The sequence below is a fragment of the Macaca mulatta genome, chromosome 19 (genome assembly GCF_049350105.2).
Source record: "Macaca mulatta isolate MMU2019108-1 chromosome 19, T2T-MMU8v2.0, whole genome shotgun sequence".
NCBI classification, from domain to species: domain Eukaryota; kingdom Metazoa; phylum Chordata; class Mammalia; order Primates; family Cercopithecidae; genus Macaca; species Macaca mulatta.
In genome coordinates this window covers 70,579,299-70,597,945 of record NC_133424.1, presented here as the reverse complement: position 1 = coordinate 70,597,945, position 18,647 = coordinate 70,579,299, and the positions used below count along the sequence as shown (strand labels likewise).

At 51.6% G+C, this 18,647-nt stretch overlaps 2 protein-coding genes and 1 long non-coding RNA gene across 4 annotated transcripts; 1 reads left to right on the top strand and 2 right to left on the bottom strand.

The window, feature by feature from the left end:
- Positions 1-295: 295 nt before the first annotated feature.
- On the top strand, positions 296-12,507 carry LOC144337122 (uncharacterized). Its single transcript, XM_077980243.1, has 2 exons — positions 296-1,118; positions 10,836-12,507. The coding sequence occupies exon 2, from the start codon at positions 11,879-11,881 to the stop codon at positions 12,392-12,394; it is 516 nt and encodes a 171-aa protein (XP_077836369.1). The 5' UTR covers positions 296-1,118; positions 10,836-11,878; the 3' UTR covers positions 12,395-12,507.
- Positions 5,626-12,114, bottom strand: LOC713528 (zinc finger protein 324B). Its single transcript, XM_001102916.5, is given in 5 exon segments — positions 5,626-6,976; positions 6,979-8,262; positions 9,114-9,230; positions 9,631-9,757; positions 12,032-12,114. Coding segments are annotated over 4 exon segments (1,641 nt in total). The 5' UTR covers positions 9,752-9,757; positions 12,032-12,114; the 3' UTR covers positions 5,626-6,857.
- A 2,774-nt stretch (positions 12,508-15,281) lies between the features above and the next one.
- On the bottom strand, positions 15,282-17,379 carry LOC144337137 (uncharacterized). Of its 2 annotated transcripts, none has more exons than XR_013409809.1 (3): positions 16,853-17,374; positions 16,349-16,773; positions 15,282-15,484 (listed from the first exon to the last, which is right to left on the bottom strand). It is a non-coding gene; the product is annotated as an uncharacterized LOC144337137 (long non-coding RNA). The 2 variants fall into 2 exon arrangements; XR_013409807.1 differs by having other exon boundaries at positions 15,285-15,455; positions 16,316-16,773; positions 16,853-17,379.
- Between the last annotated feature and the right edge of the window lie 1,268 nt (positions 17,380-18,647).

Genomic DNA, 18,647 nt, shown 5'->3' with positions numbered 1-18,647 from the left:
CCCAGCACTTTGGGAGGCCGAGGTGGGCGGGTCACGAGGTCAGGAGATCGAGACCATCCTGGCTAACATGGTGAAACCCCGTCTCTACTAAAAATACAAAAAAATTAGCCGGGCGTGGTGGCGGCGCCTGTAGTCCCAGCTACTTGGGAGGCTGAGGCAGGAGAATGGCATGAACCCTGGAGGCGGAGCTTGCCGTGAGCCGAGATCGCGCCACCGCACTCCAGCCTGGGGGACAGAGCGAGACCCCACCTCAAAAACAAAACAAAAAAAAGAATACCTGATGTGCCTCCCCCAACTTTTTTTATTTTGAGACAGGGTCTGGCTGTTTTGCCCAGGCTGGAGTACAGTGGCACAATCCACCTCACTGCAACCTCTGCCTCCTGGGCTCAAGTCATCCTCCCACCTCAGCCTCCCAAGTAGCTGGGACTACAGGTGCATGCCAGCTAATTTTTGCTTTTTTTGTTGTTATTGTTGAGATGGGGTTTCATCATGTTGCCCAGGCTGGAGTTCTCTTCAACATGGTTGTAGGGAGTCCTTTATTAGATGGCATTTCTCATAAACAGAATCTCCACGTTGGAGCCCTTGATCTTTGATATTTTGTCTCCCCGGAGCTCACATTAAGGAGAGTTGGTTTGTAGGCTCCTTCATTCAGGACCATTGGAAAAGCCTTAGGCCACGGAAGGTTAAAAGTTTCTGTAAGCTTTGTAAATTGATTTTTTAATTACATTATTTGTACATTCCAGCAATCTGGAAGACTGAGAGTAGTACGCAAAATGGGAATTCTAAATAACCAGTCATATGTTAAAGTAGATTGAATTGTTTCATCAGTGAAATAGATTCCTTGGTTGCTGTGAAGCTTCAAAGGAACTCCCCAAGAAGGAAGAGGACAAAACTTTTTTTAAATTTAATTTCTTTTTTTGAGACAGAGTCTTGCTCTGTCACCCAGGCTGGAGTGCAGTGACGTGATCTCGGCTCACTGCAAGCTCCGCCTCCAGGGTTCATGCCATTCTCCTGCCTCAGCTTCCCAAGTAGCTGGGACTACAGGTCCCCGCTACCCTGCCCGGCTAATTTTTTTGTATTTTTAGTAGAGACGGGGTTTCACCATGTTAGCCAGGATGGTCTTGATCTCCTGACCATGTGATCCACCCGTCTCAGCCTCCCAAAGTGCTGGGATTACAGGCGTGAGCCACCGCGCCCAGCCAACTTTTTTTTTTTGAGATGGAGTTTTCCTCTTATTGCCCAGGCTAGAGTGCAATGGCTGGATTTCGGCTCACTGCAACCTCCACCTCCTGGGTTCATGTGAATCTTCTGCCTCAGCCTCCTGAGTAGCTGAGATTACAGGCATGGGCCACCACGCCTGGCTAATTTAATTTTTATCTCTACTAAAAATGTAGAGATAGGGTTTCTCCATGTTGGTCAGGCTGGTCTCGAACTCCTGACCTCAAATGATCTGCCTGCCCTGGCCTCTCAAAGTGCTGGGATTACAGGCATGAGCCACTGTGCCCAGCTGAGGACAAAACTTAAAATGGCCATGGTTAAAGATGCAATTGTCAAAAAAATTTTGGTCAATTTTTTGTGGCGTAAAAGTCAACATAGGCCAGGTACGGTGGCTCACGCCTGTAATCCCAGCACTTTGGAAGGCTGAGGTAGGCAGATCACGAGGTTGTCAGTTTGAGACCAGCCTGACCAACATAGAGAAACCCCATCTATGTAAAAAACTGGCACAGTTGAAAGGCAGAGCATCTAGAGCTTTAAAAAATTAAGAATTCCAGGCTATGCGCAGTGGCTCACTCCTGTAATCCCAGCACTTTGGGAGACCGAGGCAGGCGGGTCACGAGGTCAGGAGATTGAGACCATCCTGGCTAACACGGTGAAACCCCGTCTCTACTAAAAACACACACACATACACACACAAATTAGCCGGGCATGGTGGCGGGCACCTGTAGTCCCAGCTACTCGGGAGGCTGAGGCAGGAGAATGGTGTGAACCGGGGGCGTGGAGCTGAGATCGTGCCACTGCACTCCAGCCTGGGTGACAGAGCAAGACTCCGTATCAAAAAAAAAAAAAAAAAGTCAAGGATTCCGCTTTATTTTTTTCTTGAGATAGAGTCTCACTCTGTCACCCAGGCTGGAGTGCAGTGGCCGGATCTCAGCTCACTGCAAGCTCCGCCTCCCAGGTTCCCGCCATTCTCCTGCCTCAGCCTCCCGAGCAGCTGGAACTACAGGCGCCCGCCACCTCGCCCGGCTAGTTTTTTTTTTGTATTTGTTAGTAGAGACGGGGTTTCACCGTGTTAGCCAGGATGGTCTCGATCTCCTGACCTCATGATCCACCAGTCTCGGCCTCCCAAAGTGCTGGGATTACAGGCTTGAGCTACCGCGCCCGCCGGATTCCACTTTTAAATGGAATATTGAGGCTCCCACAAGATGGAAATACCACAGGACAGGGCTGTATTTCCACAGCGCACCTCACTGCATGGACATTCCCTGAGGCTGGTGGGAGACCCAATACCCATTAGCCCACTCTGTGATCAGCCCATCTCCCACAGGATTCTTATCCCTTGACAGCCACCAGCCACCACCACAACTCAGCCCTTGCTAGGAACTTGCCAGCCACTGCACACCCAAAAATCATGTTCTTTCATACAACAAAGTAACCCCTGGCACCCCCAAGCCAAAAGGTCAGAGAACTCAGTGTAAAAGAGATCAGAGCTTTAGACCTAAGATAAACTGCCTGATATTCTTAGGACTCCATGAGGAAGACAGAACTCCATAAAAGGTATATGTGACACTTTTTTCTGTGTTCCTCAAAGGATCTCAGAGACATCAGAAGGCTCTTCTAGATTTCTTTATGTGGTACCAAAGATAGCTAAAGGAAGAAAGAGTAGAAGAAAATGGGAGAACAACTCTAAGCCAATTTGGAGAGATTTTAAGTTTTTCAGAAGGTCAATAAAATTTCACATCATACTAACAAGAAAAGAAGCAAACAAAAGGATCAGACATATTTAAAGAGGAGTTTCAGTCAACTGAAAAAAAAAAAATTCCCAGAAACAGGATCCAAATGAGAAAAAGCAGAAAGGCATTTTTTCTTTAAAAGAAAAAAAAGCCTGAATATCAGCTTTTAATTAAGCTGACATCTGACCAAACAGTTCATTTTATTTACTTACTTTTGTGACGGACTCTTACTCTGTCACCTAGGCTGGAGTTTGCTGTAGTTTGATAGTTCACTGCAACCTCTGCCTCCCAGGTTCAAGTGCTTCTCCTGCCTCAGCCTCCCAAGTAGCTGGAACTACAGGTGCACGCCACCATGCCTGGCTAATTTTTGTATTTTTAGTAGAGATGGGGTTTTGCCATGTTGATCAGGCTGGTCTCGAACTCCCGACCTCAGGTGATCCGCCCACCTTGGCCTCCCAAAGTGCTGGGATTACAGGCATGAGCCACTGCGCCTGGCCTATAGAGCTCTTTTTAAAAAGCCTTTAAATATCTTATTATCAGAGTATAGCCTGCACAAACAGAAAGTAGGGCTCCCATCCAATTTGTCTGATTTTAGAACAAACATATTCGTTTCCTATTTTGCACACAAATATATTAATTTAGGAATTTCAAAAGATCTCCATTTTGGCCACTGCGTTTTAGGGTCATCTCGAGTGACCTGGGTCCATTTACCTAAGTATTTGCAAATTGGAGCTCCATAGGTATTATACATAAATCCAGGTGACGTTTCGAAGGGTGGGTGGTTTGCTCCTCAAGGGAAAGCTCAGTTTTGATGAGCAGTTTCCCATAATTGTAGAAATATCTTTTCAAAAGTGACCAAGGTTAGTACAGTGTATTTAGACGACGTGTATTGCTTTGTGAGCATCACTCTTCAAGGAGTCACCAGTGAGTCGTGATCCACTCTTTGATGTGTCTTGGAATCTATGATCACCTGTGTTGGCAGAGTGCTCAAGGTGCCAGATGACCAACCTTTATGTGAACCTTCTGGCTGAGCTGAAAGTCCCTTCTTGAGGAAGAAGTAGGGAGACCCTATGAGGCCACTACACATCAGGAACAAACATCCCGACACCTTCATAAATCTCTAGTCACCTAGAATTGGGTTTAGAGGGAGCAAATGCCTCTTCACTTAGGGCCAAGAGAACTGATATGGTTTGGATGTGTGCCTCCTCCAAATCTTATGTTGAAATGTGATCTCCAATGTTGGACGTGGGGCCTAGTGGGAGGTGTTGGATCATGAGGTATATTAGGCCATTCCTGCATTACTATAAAGAAATACCTGAGGCTGTGTAATTTATAAAGAAAAGAGCTTTAATTGGATCACTGTTCTGAGGGCTATACGAGCATGGCTTCCGAATCTGCTTCTTGGGAGGTTCTCTAGAAGCTTACAATTGGTGGGTGCGATTACAGATCACACCTGTAATCCCAGCAGTTTGGGAGGCCGAGGCAGGTGGATCATGAAGTCAGGAGATCGAGACCATCCTGGCTAACACCCGTCTCTACTAAAAATACAAAAAATTATCCAGGTGTGGTGGTGGGCACCTGTAGTCCCAGCTACTTAGGAGACTGAGGCAGGAGAATGGCGTGAACCCGGGAGGCGAAGGGTGCAATGAGCCGAGATCGTGCCACTGCACTCCACTCTGGGCGACAGAGCAAGACTCCTTCTCAAAAAAAAAAAAAAAAAAGTGTGTGACACTTCCCCCTTCTCTCTCTTGCTTCCTGTCTTGCCATGTGATATGCCAGCTCTTCCTTCATGTTCCATCATGATTGCAAGCTTCCTGAGGTCCCACCAAAAGCCATGCAGATGCTGGTGCCATGGCTGTACATCCTGCAGAACCATGAGCCAATTAATCCTTTCTTTATAAATTACCCAGCCTTAGGTGTTCCTTTATAGTGACACAAAACAGACTAATACAAGAACTCACCCCTCATGCACCTTTCAGTTTAAAACAGAAATTGGTTACCATTGGAAAAACAACTGAGTTACAAGCAATAGGAAACAGCTGCAACTTTAAAATCATGGTATGTAGGCAGGTGTGGTGGGTCACGCCTGTAATCCCAGCACTTTGGGAGGCCGAGGTGGGCCGATCACTTGAGGTCAGGAGTTTGAGACCAGCCTGGCCAACATGGTGAAACCCCGTCTCTACTAAAAATATAAAAATTAGCCAGGTGTCGTGGCGCAAGCCTGTAATCCCAGCTTACTGGAGGGGCTGAGGCAGGAGAATGGCTTGAACCCAGGAGGCAAAGGGGAGTCGCTCCATTGCATTCCAGCCTGGGCGACAGACTGAAATGCTGTATCAAAAAACAAACACAGTGGTTCATGCCCTAATCCCAGCACTTTGGGAGGCCAAGGTGGGCTGATCACTTGAGGTCAGGAGTTTGAGACCAGCCTGGCCCAACATGGTGAAACCCTGTCTCTACTAAAAATACAAAATTAGCTGGGCATGGTGGCGGGTGCCTGTAATCCCAGCTACTCAGGAGGCTGAGGCAGGAGAATCGCTTGAACCTGGGAGATGGAGGTTGCGGTGAGCCGAAATTGCGCCATTGCACTCCACCCTGGGCAACAAGAGTTGCCTTGAGACTCTGTCTCAAAAACAAACAAACAACTGAACCATGCCCTGGAATACAGACAGGAGGCTGTAAAGGAAACTACATCTATTTTAAATTGCAAATGTTAGTTGTTTTTTTTTTTCTTCCCCATTGAAAAGACCATTAATTTCCTTGGAGGTGAGGTTCCAGGTAGGGATGGGGCCTAGTAGGCTTAAGGCCACAGGAAGTAAATGACCCCCAGTCTACCCTTTTGTCTCTGCCATACAGGCCCATCACACTGGGGTGGGGCAGTCACACATTGCCTTAGGTAATGGCAAGTCCTTCCTATTCAGCTCTCTGTCCAGCCTCTAATTGAGGAGGCATAACAAGGGAAAGGTGAGATAGAGGGGGTGGGGGTGGGGAATGGCCACCAAACCCAGCAGAAATTAGCAGCTCCACCTTATCTGCTCTGAAGCTATCACTGTCCCCACCGTTGTAAAGTCTGCTCCTCACATCGACTTTGGTAAACGAGTCAGTGACAGGCATTGGCCAAGCTGAGACTTGGACGAAAACCTGAACGAGTGCCACTGGAAAGCCAGCATCCTAGATTTGTCCTTCCAGTGCTGAGAACCACGGGCATCCCTCTCCTGAGTCGGCTGTGTGTGTGACCACAGGCCAGGCCCTCACACCTGGCTGACCAGAGCACAGCCCAGGAGCTGAGCACACATTGACTCTCATTAGGATCTCGCCCAGCATCTGCAAACACGAGGCTGAGTTGACCCAAAGCGTTTGTTTCCCAGAGGAGGAGGCTGACACTCACAGGCCACACCCTGATCCCCAGTCCCTGGTGGTCTCCTGTCTGCTGAGATGGCCCCCAGGAAGCCTTGAACAGAGGCCTCAGGGGGCAAATGTCCTCAGAGTCCATCCAGCGGCCAGTTTGTATGCAGATGTGGTAAGTTTCTCTGGGCCACCCCTACCCCATGTCCGCATCTCCCTCACCTCAGCATCCACTCTCATAACACATGAAGTAGCACCACCATGCAGTGCTGCCTTTGTCGGCCTCCTATGGCCCCAGCTGCAGCCTCAGCCCCACCAGAGTTCCAGCTGACATGTCCTCCCTCTGATGTTTCTGCAGTGTTACCTCTTTGGGGATGGAGGTGTGAGCTATGGCTAAACTGGCAAATCCTGTCCCCACCTGCAAATGGAACCACAGCCAAAGGGTCTCCCTCGTCCCTGACTCTCAGGCACAGGGTTTTTTTCCCATCGTGGATCTGAAGAGCACACGGACCCTTTAGCTGTGGAAGGGATTCACAGAAGGCCAGGAAAGGGTGGGGCTGCGAGCTAGGACCTCAGACCTTCGCTGGCTTCAGGACTGGGCTTGGCATCCTTCCCCGGCGCACCTTCCGATGTCGCCCCTGAAGGAAACCTGGCCCGGGGGTGCAGTCTGGTGCTGCCGCATGGGTCTTCTCTGTGGTGTGGATCCTCTGGTGGTGCAGGAGGGCCGGGCGCTCACGGAAGGCGCGGCCACACTGCGTGCACACGAAGGGCTTCTCGCCCGTGTGAATGCGCCGGTGGCTCAGCAGCACAGCGCCCTTGGCGAAACCCTTGCCACAGTCCCCACAGCGGAAGGGCCGCTCGCCCGTGTGCAGGAGCTGGTGCTGGGTGAGGTTGGAGCTGCGGCTAAAGGAGCGGCCGCACTGGGCGCAGGCGAAGGGCTTCTCGCCTGTGTGCACGCGCTGGTGCAAAAAGAGCGAGGAGCCCTGGCTGAAGGCAGCACCACAGAGCGCGCACACGAAGGGCTTCTCGCCCGTGTGCGTACGCTCGTGCTGGATCAGGTGCGAGTTGCGGCAGAAGCGGCGGCCACACTGTGCGCAGGCATAGGGACGCCCGCCCGCGTGGATCTTGCGGTGCTGGCTGAGGTTGGAGCCGTGGCTGAAGGCCTTGCCGCACTCGGAGCAGCTGAAGGACTTCTCGGCCGTGTGGATGCGCTGGTGCCGCACCAGTGAGGAGCTGTGCCGGAAGGCCTTGCCGCACACGGGGCAGGCGTAGGGCGTCTCGCCGCTGTGGATGCGCTGGTGCTGCGTCAGGTGCGACGTCTGGCTGAAGGCCTTGCCGCACTGGGCGCACTCGTAGGGCCGCTCCCCGGTGTGGGTGCGCAGGTGCTTGAGGAGGTCGGAGCTCTTCACGAACACTTTACTGCACGCCCTGCATTCGAAGGACTTCTCCCCAGCAGGGAGAGCCTCGCCCAGCTCATCCCAGGTGGAGGACTCCTGGCCACCGAGGAGTCTTTGAGGCTCCTGCCAAGCCGCACCCATTCTTCGATCCCCACCACCACTGGCGGCCTTCAGGTCCGGGGCATTCCCGAAGGCTCTCCCAGGGACCTCCTGTGCACATGGCTTCTGCCTCTCAGGCGTCCTGGGCTGCCTCCCAGGCACCGGGTGCTCTGTGAGGGTCTTTTCCCTGGGCCGGCTGCTCTTGGGGGCCCTGAGTGGTGAGGTCAGTCGCAGGCTAATGCTGGCCTGGTCACTGCCCGAGCCTAGCAGGAGTCTCTCCCAGTAGATCACCGACACCCCTGTGGGTTTTCTCTCCCGAGATGGGGAGGCACTCCGTTGTCGCTGCAGGCTTTTTACACTGTGGCAGGCACCGGCAACTGGGAAGACGCTAGTAGTCATCCCAGGTGGGGTATCTGGGAAAGCTGGTGGACATTCTCCAGAAACATCTCCATCCTCTGCCACACTCCAGGAACCTAAAGGCAGAGAAACGGTGGTTGCTGGGGGCTTCCTGGTTAGGAGAGGACCAGGGCAGGTTGAGTGGACAGGCAAGAAGGAACCGGGGCGGGGGGGGGGCTGACACAAAAGCTTAGGGGAAAAGTAGAGGCAAGGCCGGCCCTGCAGGAGGCGCTGGAGTTTTGAGGAAGTATCTGCCCTGACACGTATGGCACTGACTGCAGTGGGGACTCCCATGATCAAGGTGGCAGCCCCCAGACACCCAGGATGTGAAGCTGAGAAAACCTGAGCAGCTGATGCATGCCACCCAGGTCTCCACACTGGCTGTTCCACCCCCTCCCTTTCCATAGCGCACTGCCCTCTCCCTTGGTGCCCTGTCTCAGGAACCCACTCCCAAACCTGCTCTTGCAATGACCTCCATCCAATGCTCTAGACTGTACTCCTGAACCCTACTTACTCACTGCCTCTCCTCTGGCACCATCACCCCCACGAAGGCAGGACCATGAGTGTCCTGGTCAAGGCTGTGTCTACAGTGCCTGCAAGCCCTCAAGAAACATTTGATGAATACAAAGATGAATGATGGGATAAATAAATGACCTATCAATAATGGCCGCTAGTTGTGGAGGGTTCAAGGCCACACAACCCAGCTGAGGGTAGGCCCTTCTGTGTGAACCCAGCTTCTGTGCCCTTGGAGCTCTCCCTTCAAGGGCACCTACTAAGGCAGCAGCCTCCAGGAGAGGCGGATGATGGAAGAGAAGGGAGTCAGATGGGAGGCAAGAGAGGAGGATATGTTTCCAGAGTTAGAAATGCAGGGACATGGGCTTGGCCACAGGTTGGTCCTGAGTTCACCCCACCCTGAGCTCCCGCTCACCAGCATTGAGCCTCCTGTAGGTGTTCCTGGCCAGGGTCATGTCCTTTCCACTGGGAACCCAGGGCTCCTCACCACGCTCAAGCTGGATGACCACATGAGGTCGGGAGGTGGAGAGTCCTGTGAAGAGGAGCCCCAGGTGAAGACTCCACCTCTCAATAGAGAGCAGGAGTCAGGGCTTCATGGAAATAGACAGTTATCTGTGCAACTGGGAGAATCTAAAGATGGCACAGGGCAAGGGGCTCATAGGAATAGCTCATGTGTCCTCAGAGCAGCAACTGTGCCCAGAGCACCAAAGGAAGGGGACTGAGCCCAGGCATGGGAGAGGCCACAGCTGGACAGGGCCGCAGGGAGTGGTTGACCCAACCAAACTGCATGTCTACAGGACCGGACCCCTGCTCCACATGGCCCCGGTCAGAAGATTTGATCCTGCTCATCAATCAGGAGGGAAGTGAAGAGGCAGTCCTGGCAGGTCAGATGGTCACCAAGTGCACTTTTCATGGAGCACCCAGGGTCTTACCAAGTGAGGTCACAAGTGTGAAGTTTTCCAGCATCACGTGGCGGTACAGGGCCCTTTGCGCTGTGTCCAGGAGCCCCCACTCCTCCTGGGAGAAGTACACAGCCACATCCTCGAAGGCCATCAGGTCCTAAAATAGCAGGGAGGTGGAGGTAGGCATGGTCTAAGGTATGGCTGTAAGCCAGGACCAAGCTCCCCATCCCAACAGTCACCTCCCCTAGTGTCCCGCCTTCCCTGGGTTCCACCCCGGGGTTATATTCAGGTGGCACTTCCCTCACCTGTCTGGGACCCTTCCCCTCTGCCCTCCTGGTCCAGGCCCCAGATGGCTTCTTGACCTCCCCACTACACAAGCGGGCTAGAGCAAGCCCTGGCTGGGCCCTTAGCTGCCACACCAAGGGCAGCGGCAAGTATCCACTCATGACTCAGCATGACCATTCATGACCCTCCCCATGGCCCTTCTTGCTTTTGTAATAAGTAACGCTGTAAGTCCCAGCTGTGGACACCCCAGGCATGCCCATGACTGAGACCTTCCCCTGCTGTGCTTGCCTGACATTTCCAGGCTGCTCATCCAGCCTGAGGGACTGGATGATCCCCACCAGTCATCATAGGGGAGCAGCCCCAAGAACCCGTGAACACAGAGAAACTCAATCCCTTCCTCCCTCCACATGGCGCCCCCTCAATTTCTTCTTCTTATTTTTTTGAGACGGAGTCTTGCTCTGTCACCCAGGCTGGAGTGCAGTGGCGCGATCTCAGGTCACTGCAAGCTCCGCCTCCTGGGTTCACGCCATTCTCCTGCCTCAGCCTCCCGAGTAGCTGGGACCACAGGCGCCTGCCACCACACCCGGCTAATTTTTTTTTTTTGTTTTGTTTTTTGTTTTTTTTTTTTTTTTGAGACGGAGTCTCACGCTGTTGCCCAGGCTGGAGTGCAGTGGCGCGATCTCGGCTCACTGCAAGCTCCGCCTCCCGGGTTCCCGCCATTCTCCTGCCTCAGCCTCCTGAGTAGCTGGGACTACAGGCGCCCGCCACCGCGCCCGGCTAATTTTTTTTGTATTTTTAGTAGAGACGGGGTTTCACTGTGGTCTCGATCTCCTGACCTTGTGATCCGCCCGCCTCGGCCTCCCAAAGTGCTGGGATTACAGGCTTGAGCCACCGCGCCCGGCCATTTATTTGTATTTTTAATAGACACGGGGTTTCACCGTGTGAGCCAGGATGGTCTCGATCTCAGCGCCCCCTCACTTTCCCACATTGCCACCACCCTCTCCTACTCAGTCACCTGCCAAACTCCTCCCCTGATAGCCTCAGGCACCCCAGCCAGTTTTTCTTACCCTCAAGCTGTAACTGCCCACGCCTGACAGCTCATCGGTTCATCACCTTCCTCAGTCCAGTTCATAGGCCCTGTCCTCAGCCCAGGACACCAACAACGTCAGGTCCAGTGACATGACCAACCTAGAACATCCCAGACTCCTGATCTTTCCCCGAAGGAAACCTGCTTTCCCTTCAAGTTTCCTTTCTGTCTACAGCAGCTCCCTTCTTCCAGGCGCTCAGGCTGAACAACATGGAGCAGCAGTTCGTTCTTCAAACAGCCCACACCTGATGCATCCGCAGAGCCACCAGAATTCACCTGGCCGCTCACCTCCACTGCTGCCCAGACTGTGGCAGTCGGTTCTTCCCTTCATGCCGACACCCCTGCATGTCTGTTCTCCACGCAACAAACGGTGGAACCGTTTTAAAATCCCAACTCAGAGGATGTCCTGATTCTGTTCAAAACTTCTGTCTCCCGACGCCCTCGAGAAAAAACCCACCTCCTCGCCTGCTACTGCAGCCACACACGTCCCCTCTCCCCCAGCTCCACATCGAGAGCGCTCAGTCCCAGAAGCACCTGGGCTCCGGCTCCCCTCCCAGGTTTTGCACACGCAGGACTCTCCCCTCGGAGCTTCCTTCAGGACCTCAGCCCCCTGACTGCCGGAAGTCGGGAGCCCACCGGTGCCCTGGACACAGGGGTTTGCACTGACCCCCGCAACCCCCCAGGGCGGGGAGAGGAAGGACGACAAGGCGAGGTCTAGGAAGCGGCCTCCCTCCGTGGGGGCGCGGTCTGTGGGAGCAGGGACTTCCCCGCCTCCCCGACGCGGGTCTGTCAGCGCTGCCACCGGATCCCGCAGCTGGGCGGGGAGAGAGGCGTGGACCACCCGGCACCGCCATCCCCGCCCGCAGCGTCCCGCGGCTGCGCCGCGCCTCAGCCTCCCCCGCAGTCATGGGCGCAGAATGCCCAGTGCGCTGCCTCCGGGGCTTCCGCAAGGCGGGAGAATGCGTGGTTCCCGCCGGGGCCCGACCGCCCCCAGGCCGCCCACGTCATACTCGAAGATACCGAGGCTTGGGGGCGCGGCCAGCTGTTCGCGGTCAGTACCTTCCTCGCCGCCAGTCTCGGGCCCCGACCCGCGCGCCACAACCCAGACCACCGGTGTGGCCTGACGCGAGCAGCCAAGTGACAGTCTCAACGCCGGAAGTCCAGCCCCCACAGCTCATATTGGCCCAATACGCGCGCGGACACTTGCGCACAGCCTTCTGGGTTGTGTGGTTCCCGCCTGTTTTTCGGCGTGGAGGCGGGGCCATTACCAGTCTCCATGGCAACGGCCAAGCGCCGCGGCGCAGGGCGCCTGGAAGTGGAGTAGCGCCGCTGCCGCGGGTTTCCAAGGGCTCCGTAGCACTGGTGGAGTCGCCCATCGGGTTGTCTAGCATTAGGGATTCCTGGTTCCTGGAGCCCACCTAAGCAGCCCCGGAGACTAAACCCTGCAGGCGTGAAAGCAGAAACTGCCGAGGTTCCAGAAGGCAACACCAGCAGGGAGCACGAAGGAGAAAACGCACCGGGTAGGGCAGGTGTAGGTGGAGGAGCCGATGCCTGGAGCTCCGGGTTACCTTCCCAGCTCAGCCTGTCACTGATGTGCATCCTGGGCGCGGGTTTGACCTCTCTGTGTGTCAGTGTCCCGTAAAGGTTTAAGATCCGTTTTTCAACCTCTACACCAAGAATTCTCAGCCCGTAATGATGCTGTCCGCTTGTCATTTGTCTTGAGTCTGTGATTGTCCTTGGACGCTCGCCCAAAACCTCTGTTTTCCTTGTAACTTGGATGAGCAGAAGGTAATTCCCCAGCCCTGCTTGTCCTTAGATCATCTAGTTCTCGCTTTGCCCCACACATCACAACATTGATGCTTTGTTCCTTTTTTCTCTGGACCAATCTAAGTGTCTTTGACACAAAACAACGAAAGGCAGGGCAGTCTCAATGTAGACTGACCATGTTATTGGCAGAGAATAAACGGCTCTCTCTTTGTTGCTCCCCTGTGAGGGTCTTGTTTTTAGGACCCCTGGTTCCCAGATGTCAAGTACGTTAATTCATTTTGCCTTCCTCTAAATCCACCTCCATCTATAATTATCTGTCTGTCAGCTACAACTGTCCACAGAATTGATTCTACTTGTAGATCCTTGTAGTGTAAGATAGCTCGACAATTTTTGAATGTTTTTATTTAAAATTTTCCTGCTTTGAAAGAATTTAAGAACACTTAAGGTACTATTGTGATTTAATGAAATCCTTAGAGACATTATTAAGATTTCAAGCAATTTTTTTTATTTTTTATTTTTTGAAACAGGGTCTCACTCTGTCACCCAGGATGGAGTGCAGTGGTGCATACTCGGGTCACTGCAACCTCTGCCTCCCATGCTCAAGCAATCCTCCAACCTCAACCTCCCAAGTAGCTGGGACTACAGGCAGGAGCCATGATGCCTGGTGTATTAGTCTGTTTTCACGTTGCTGATAAAGACATATCTGAGACTGGGTAATTTATAAAGAAAAAGAGGTTTAGTGGACTCACAGTTCCACGTGGCTGGAGAGGCCTCACAATCATGGCAGAAGGTGAAAGGTATGTCTTACATGGCAGTAGGCAAGAGCGAATGAGAGTCAAGCAAAAGAGGAAACCCTTATGAAACCATCAGATCTCGTGAGACTTATTCACTACCACAAGAAGAGTATGGGGGAAACTGTCCCCATGATTCAATTACCTCTGACTGGGGCCCCTTCCACAATACATGGGAATTATGAAAGCTACAATTCAAAATGAGATTTGGGTAGGGACACAGCCAAACCATATCATTCTGCTCTTGGCCCCTCCCAAATCTCATGTACTCACATTTCAGAACCAGTCATGCCTTCCCAACAGTTCCCCAAAGTCTACTTATATCAGCATTAGCTCAAAAGTCCACAGGCCCCTCGTCTCAGACAAGGCAATTCCCTTCTTCCTATGAGCCTGTAAAATCAAAAGCAAGTTAGTTACTTCCTAGATACAATTGGGGTACAGCCATTGGATAAATACACCCATTCAAAATGGGAGAAGTTGGCCAAAACAAAGGGGCTAAAGGCCCCATGGAAGTCTGAAATCCAGCAGGACAGCCAAATCTTAAAATTCCAAAATAGGCCGGGCGCGGTGGCTCAAGCCTGTAATCCCAGCACTTTGGGAGGCCGAGACGGGCGGATCACGAGGTCAGGAGATCGAGACCATCCTGGCTAACACGGTGAAACCCCGTCTCTACTAAAAAAATACAAAAAACTAGCCAGGCGAGGTGGCAGGCGCCTGTAGTCCCAGCTACTCGAGAGGCTGAGGCAGGAGAATGGCGTAAACCCGGGAGGTGGGGCTTGTGGTGAGCTGAGATCCGGCCACTGTACTCCAGCCTGGATGACACAGCGGGACTCCGTCTCAAAAAAAAAAAAAAAAAAAAAAAAAAAAAATTCCAAAATAATCTCCTTTGATTCCATGTCTCACATCCAGGTCACGCTGATGCAGGCAGTGGGTTCCCATGGTCTTGGGCAGCTGCAGCTCTGTGGCTTTGCAGGGTACAGCCTCCCTCCTGGCTGCTTTCATGGACTGGTGTTGAGTATCTGTGGCTTTTCCAGGTGCATGGTCCAAGCTGTTGGTGTATCTACCATTCTGGAGTCTGGAGGACCTTGGTCCTCTTCTCGCAGCTCCACTAGGCAGTACCCTAGTGGGACTCAGTGTGGGGTCTTCAACCCCACATTTCCCTTCAGCATTGCCCTACCAGAGGTTCTCTGCTCTTGCACCAAACTTTTGCCTGGTCCAAATCCAGGCATTTCCATACATTTTCTGAAATCTAGGTGGAGGTCCCCAAACCTCAATTCTTGAGTTCTGTGCACCCACAGGCTCAACACCACGTGGGAGCTGCCAAGGCTTGAGGCTTGCATCCTCTGAAGCCATGTCCTAAACTGTACCTTGGCTCCTTTTAGCCATGGATGGAGCAGCTGGGATGCAGGGCACCAAGTCTCTAAGTTGCACACAGCAGGGGGAGCCCATGAAACCATTTTTTCCTGCTAGGCCTCTGGGCCTGTGATGGGAAGGGCTGCTACAAAGGTCTCTGACATGTCCTGGAGACATTTTTCCCCATTGTCTTGGCGATTAACATTTGACTCCTGGTTACTTATGCAAATTTCTTGAATTTCTCCTCAGAAAATGGGTTTTTCTTTTCTGTTGCATGGTCAGGCTGCAAATTTTCTGAACTTTTATGTTATATTTCCCTTTTAAAACTGAATGCTTTTAACAGCACCGAAGTCACCTCTTGAAAGCTCTGCTGCTTAGAAATTTCTTCCACCAGATACTTTATTTTTATTTTCTTTTTTTTTTTTTTGAGATGGAGTCTCACTCTGTCGCCCAGGCTGGAGTGCAGTGGTGCAATCTTGGCTCACTGCAAGCTCCACTTCCTGGGTTCACACCATTCTTCTGCCTTAGCCTCCCAAGTAGCTCGGACTACAGGCGCCCGCCACCACGCTTGGCTAATTTTTTTTTACTTTTTTAGTAGAGACTAGGTTTCACTGTGTTAGCCAGGATGGTCTTGATCTCCTGACCTCGTGATCCACCCACCTTGGCCTTCCAAAGTGCTGGGATTACAGGTGTGAGCCACCGCGCCTGGCCCAGATTCTTTAAGTCATCTCCCTCAAATCCAAAGTTCCACAAATCTCTAGGGCAGGAGCAAAATGCCACCAGTCTCTTTGCTAAAACATAGAAAGCATCACCTTTACTCCAGTTCCCAACAACTTCCTCATCTCCATCTGAGACCACCTCAGCCTAGAGTTCATTGTCCATATCATTATCAGCATTTTGGTCAAAGCCATTCAACAAGCCTCTAGGAAGTTCCAAACATTCCTACATTTTCCTGTCTTCTTCTGAGGCTTCCAAACTGTTCCACCCTCTGCCTGTTACCCAATTCCAAAGTTGCTTCCAAATTTTGGGGTATCTTTATAGCAATGCCCCACTCTACTAGTACCAATTTACTGTATTAGTCTATTTTCACATTGCTGATAAGGACTTACTCGAGACTGGGTAATTAATGAAGACAAAGAGGTTTAATGGACTCACAGTTCCATGTGGCTGGGAGGCCTCACGATTATGGCAGAGGGTGAAAGCCATGTCTTACGTGGTGGCAGGTAAGAGCAAATGAGAGTCAAGCAAAAGAGGAAACCCCTTATAAAACCACCGAGTCTCTTGAGACTTATTCACTACCATGAGAACAGTGTGGGGAAACTGCCCCCATGACTCAATTACCTCCCACCGGGTCCCTCCCACAACATGTGGGAATTATGGGAGCTACAATTCAAGATGAGATTTGGGTGGGGACACAGTCAAACCATATCACCTGACTAATTTTATGTACTTTTTTTGTAGAAACGGGGTTTCACCATGTTTCTCAGGCTGATCTTGAACTCCTGTACTCAAGCAATCAACCCGCCTCAGCCTCCCAAAGTGCTAGGATTACAGCCATGACCCATCATGCCCAATCTCAAGCACTGTTTAATGTTTGGAGACATTTAACTTCTTAAACACTTTATTTTTACATTATCCATCTAATGTGTAATTCTTTATGCAAATGTTAATTACTTAATACTTAGAAAAATGCTAACTGTTTGAAACATTCTTAATGAATTGGTCATGAAATAAAAATAGCACCAAATTGCCTTCTGTACACACAAGAGCCTCCTCTTTTTTTTTTTTTTTTGAGACGGAGTCTCGCTCTATCGCCCAGGCTGGCGTGCAGTGGCTGCAAGCTCCGCCTCCCGAGTTTACGCCATTCTCCTGCCTCAGCCTCCCGAGTAGCTGGGACTACAGGCACCTGCCACCTCGCCCAGCTAGTTTTTTGTATTTTTTAGTAGAGACAGGGTTTCACCGTGTTAGCCAGGATGGTCTCGATCTCCTGACCTCATGATCCGCCCATCTCGGCCTCCCAAAGTGCTGGGATTACAGGCTTGAGCCACCGCGCCCGGCCAAGAGCCTCCTCTTTTTGGCTCAGACCTCTACCCTGCACAGGACTGCACTAAGGGTGGTCACGTGGGGCAGCTGATTTAACCTAGCCAACCTGGTCCTTTGGTTAAGCTCCTGCATTGTCAGCCGGGCACGTGGCTCACACCCGTAACCCCAGCACTTCGGGAGGCAGAGGCGGGTGGATCACCTGAGGTCAGGAGTTCAAGACCAGCCTGGCCAACTTGATGAAACCCCGTCTCTACTAAAACTACAAAAAAATTAGCCAGGCGTGGTGGCGGGCGCCTGTAATCCCAGCTACTTGAAAGGCTGAGGCAGGAGAATCGCTTGAACCCGGGAACTGGAGGTTGCAGTGAGCCGAGATTGCACCACTGCACTCCAGCCTGGGCAAAAGTGAAACTCTGTCAAAAAAAAAAAAAAAAAAAAAAAATTCTCCTGCATTGTCGTCTGTAAAACAGAGATAGTACTAAATTCTTGCAAGATTCTGAAGTGTGCCGGGCTCGGCTCTATGTTCTTTACACTTATCACTGGGAAAGTCATGCCATTAGGCATCCATTCTAATATTGGACAAACGGAGACACATGCTGTAGAGCACAGAGGTTATTGATTGTCAGCCAGGGGGGGATGTGAACCTGTAGAGTCTAACTCGAGTCTATGCCTTTAACCATGTCACTGTCTCTAGGACTCATCTGCAGAACTGTTGTGAACTTTAAACCAAATAAAGGTTTAAGTTGAAACCACAATGCCTGAGATTTACTTAGCTCTCAATAAGTGTTAGCTGCACCAACAAAGACCTAGAAGCTGGACATTAGGGTGGGAGACAGGTCATGTCTGGCCAATGGGGCTTCCTGAGTGGGAGGGTGAGCCTAGGCAGGGGAGTGAGGGAACGGGCTAGAGCCTAAGGAAGAGGTTTCTGGACACCTTTGGATTTTATCCTCGAGCCAGGGAAAATCAAGAAACCAGGGGTTACCTTCCCTGGTCCCACATGCAGGTCAGGAGACTCAAAGAGGCACCCAACAAAGGGACCAGGGCAAACTGCCCCACAAGACCAACCTCCAGGAGGTCCATTGCTGTGCTTCTCAGTCTACAGCAGACCATGTGCAGGGCTGCTGAGAAATCACCCAGCTTCTAGATTGTGGCAATGGACTGGACCTATTGAAACTGATCTGATTTTTTCCTCATAAAACTGAAGCTTGAGAAATTTACATTAGTCATATGTGAGTTCCTTTCTCAGGAAACCAACCTATGTGGGGAACTGATGCTTTTGAGATGACATCTGGACAGTGAGATGCACCTGCTACCCATGTTGACCAACTCCTCTTCCTTGCCCCTCCCATTTTCCTTCCCTGCTATATAACCTCTAACTTTAGTCAGTAGGGAGGGGTGGATTTGAGACTTGTCTTTCTTCTCCGGCTATATGCATTGTCTCAGTGATTGAATTTCAGTGTGGCAAACAATGAGACCTAGGCTGAAACACTGATGTTTGGCAATGCTCCTAAGTGTTATTTATTTTTAATAAGCTGTCTGGAAAATTTTGATCCAGTCTACCACCTCTGGCTTGAGCTGGACTCCCAGGCCATCCTAGTTGGAGGTGAGGCCCCAGGACAGAAAAGGGCCAGGACCTGAGGGCAATGAACACCACAAGCCAGAGTGCCAGCTTCCTTCTGGGGAAGGTCCTCATAGAGAAGAGTCAGGGACGACTCCTTGAACAT

What these genes read in the sequence shown, in the direction of transcription:
- LOC144337122 (XM_077980243.1), top strand. Translation starts at nt 11,879, where the DNA reads ATGGGCGCAGAATGCCCAGTGCGCTGCCTCCGGGGCTTCCGCAAGGCG.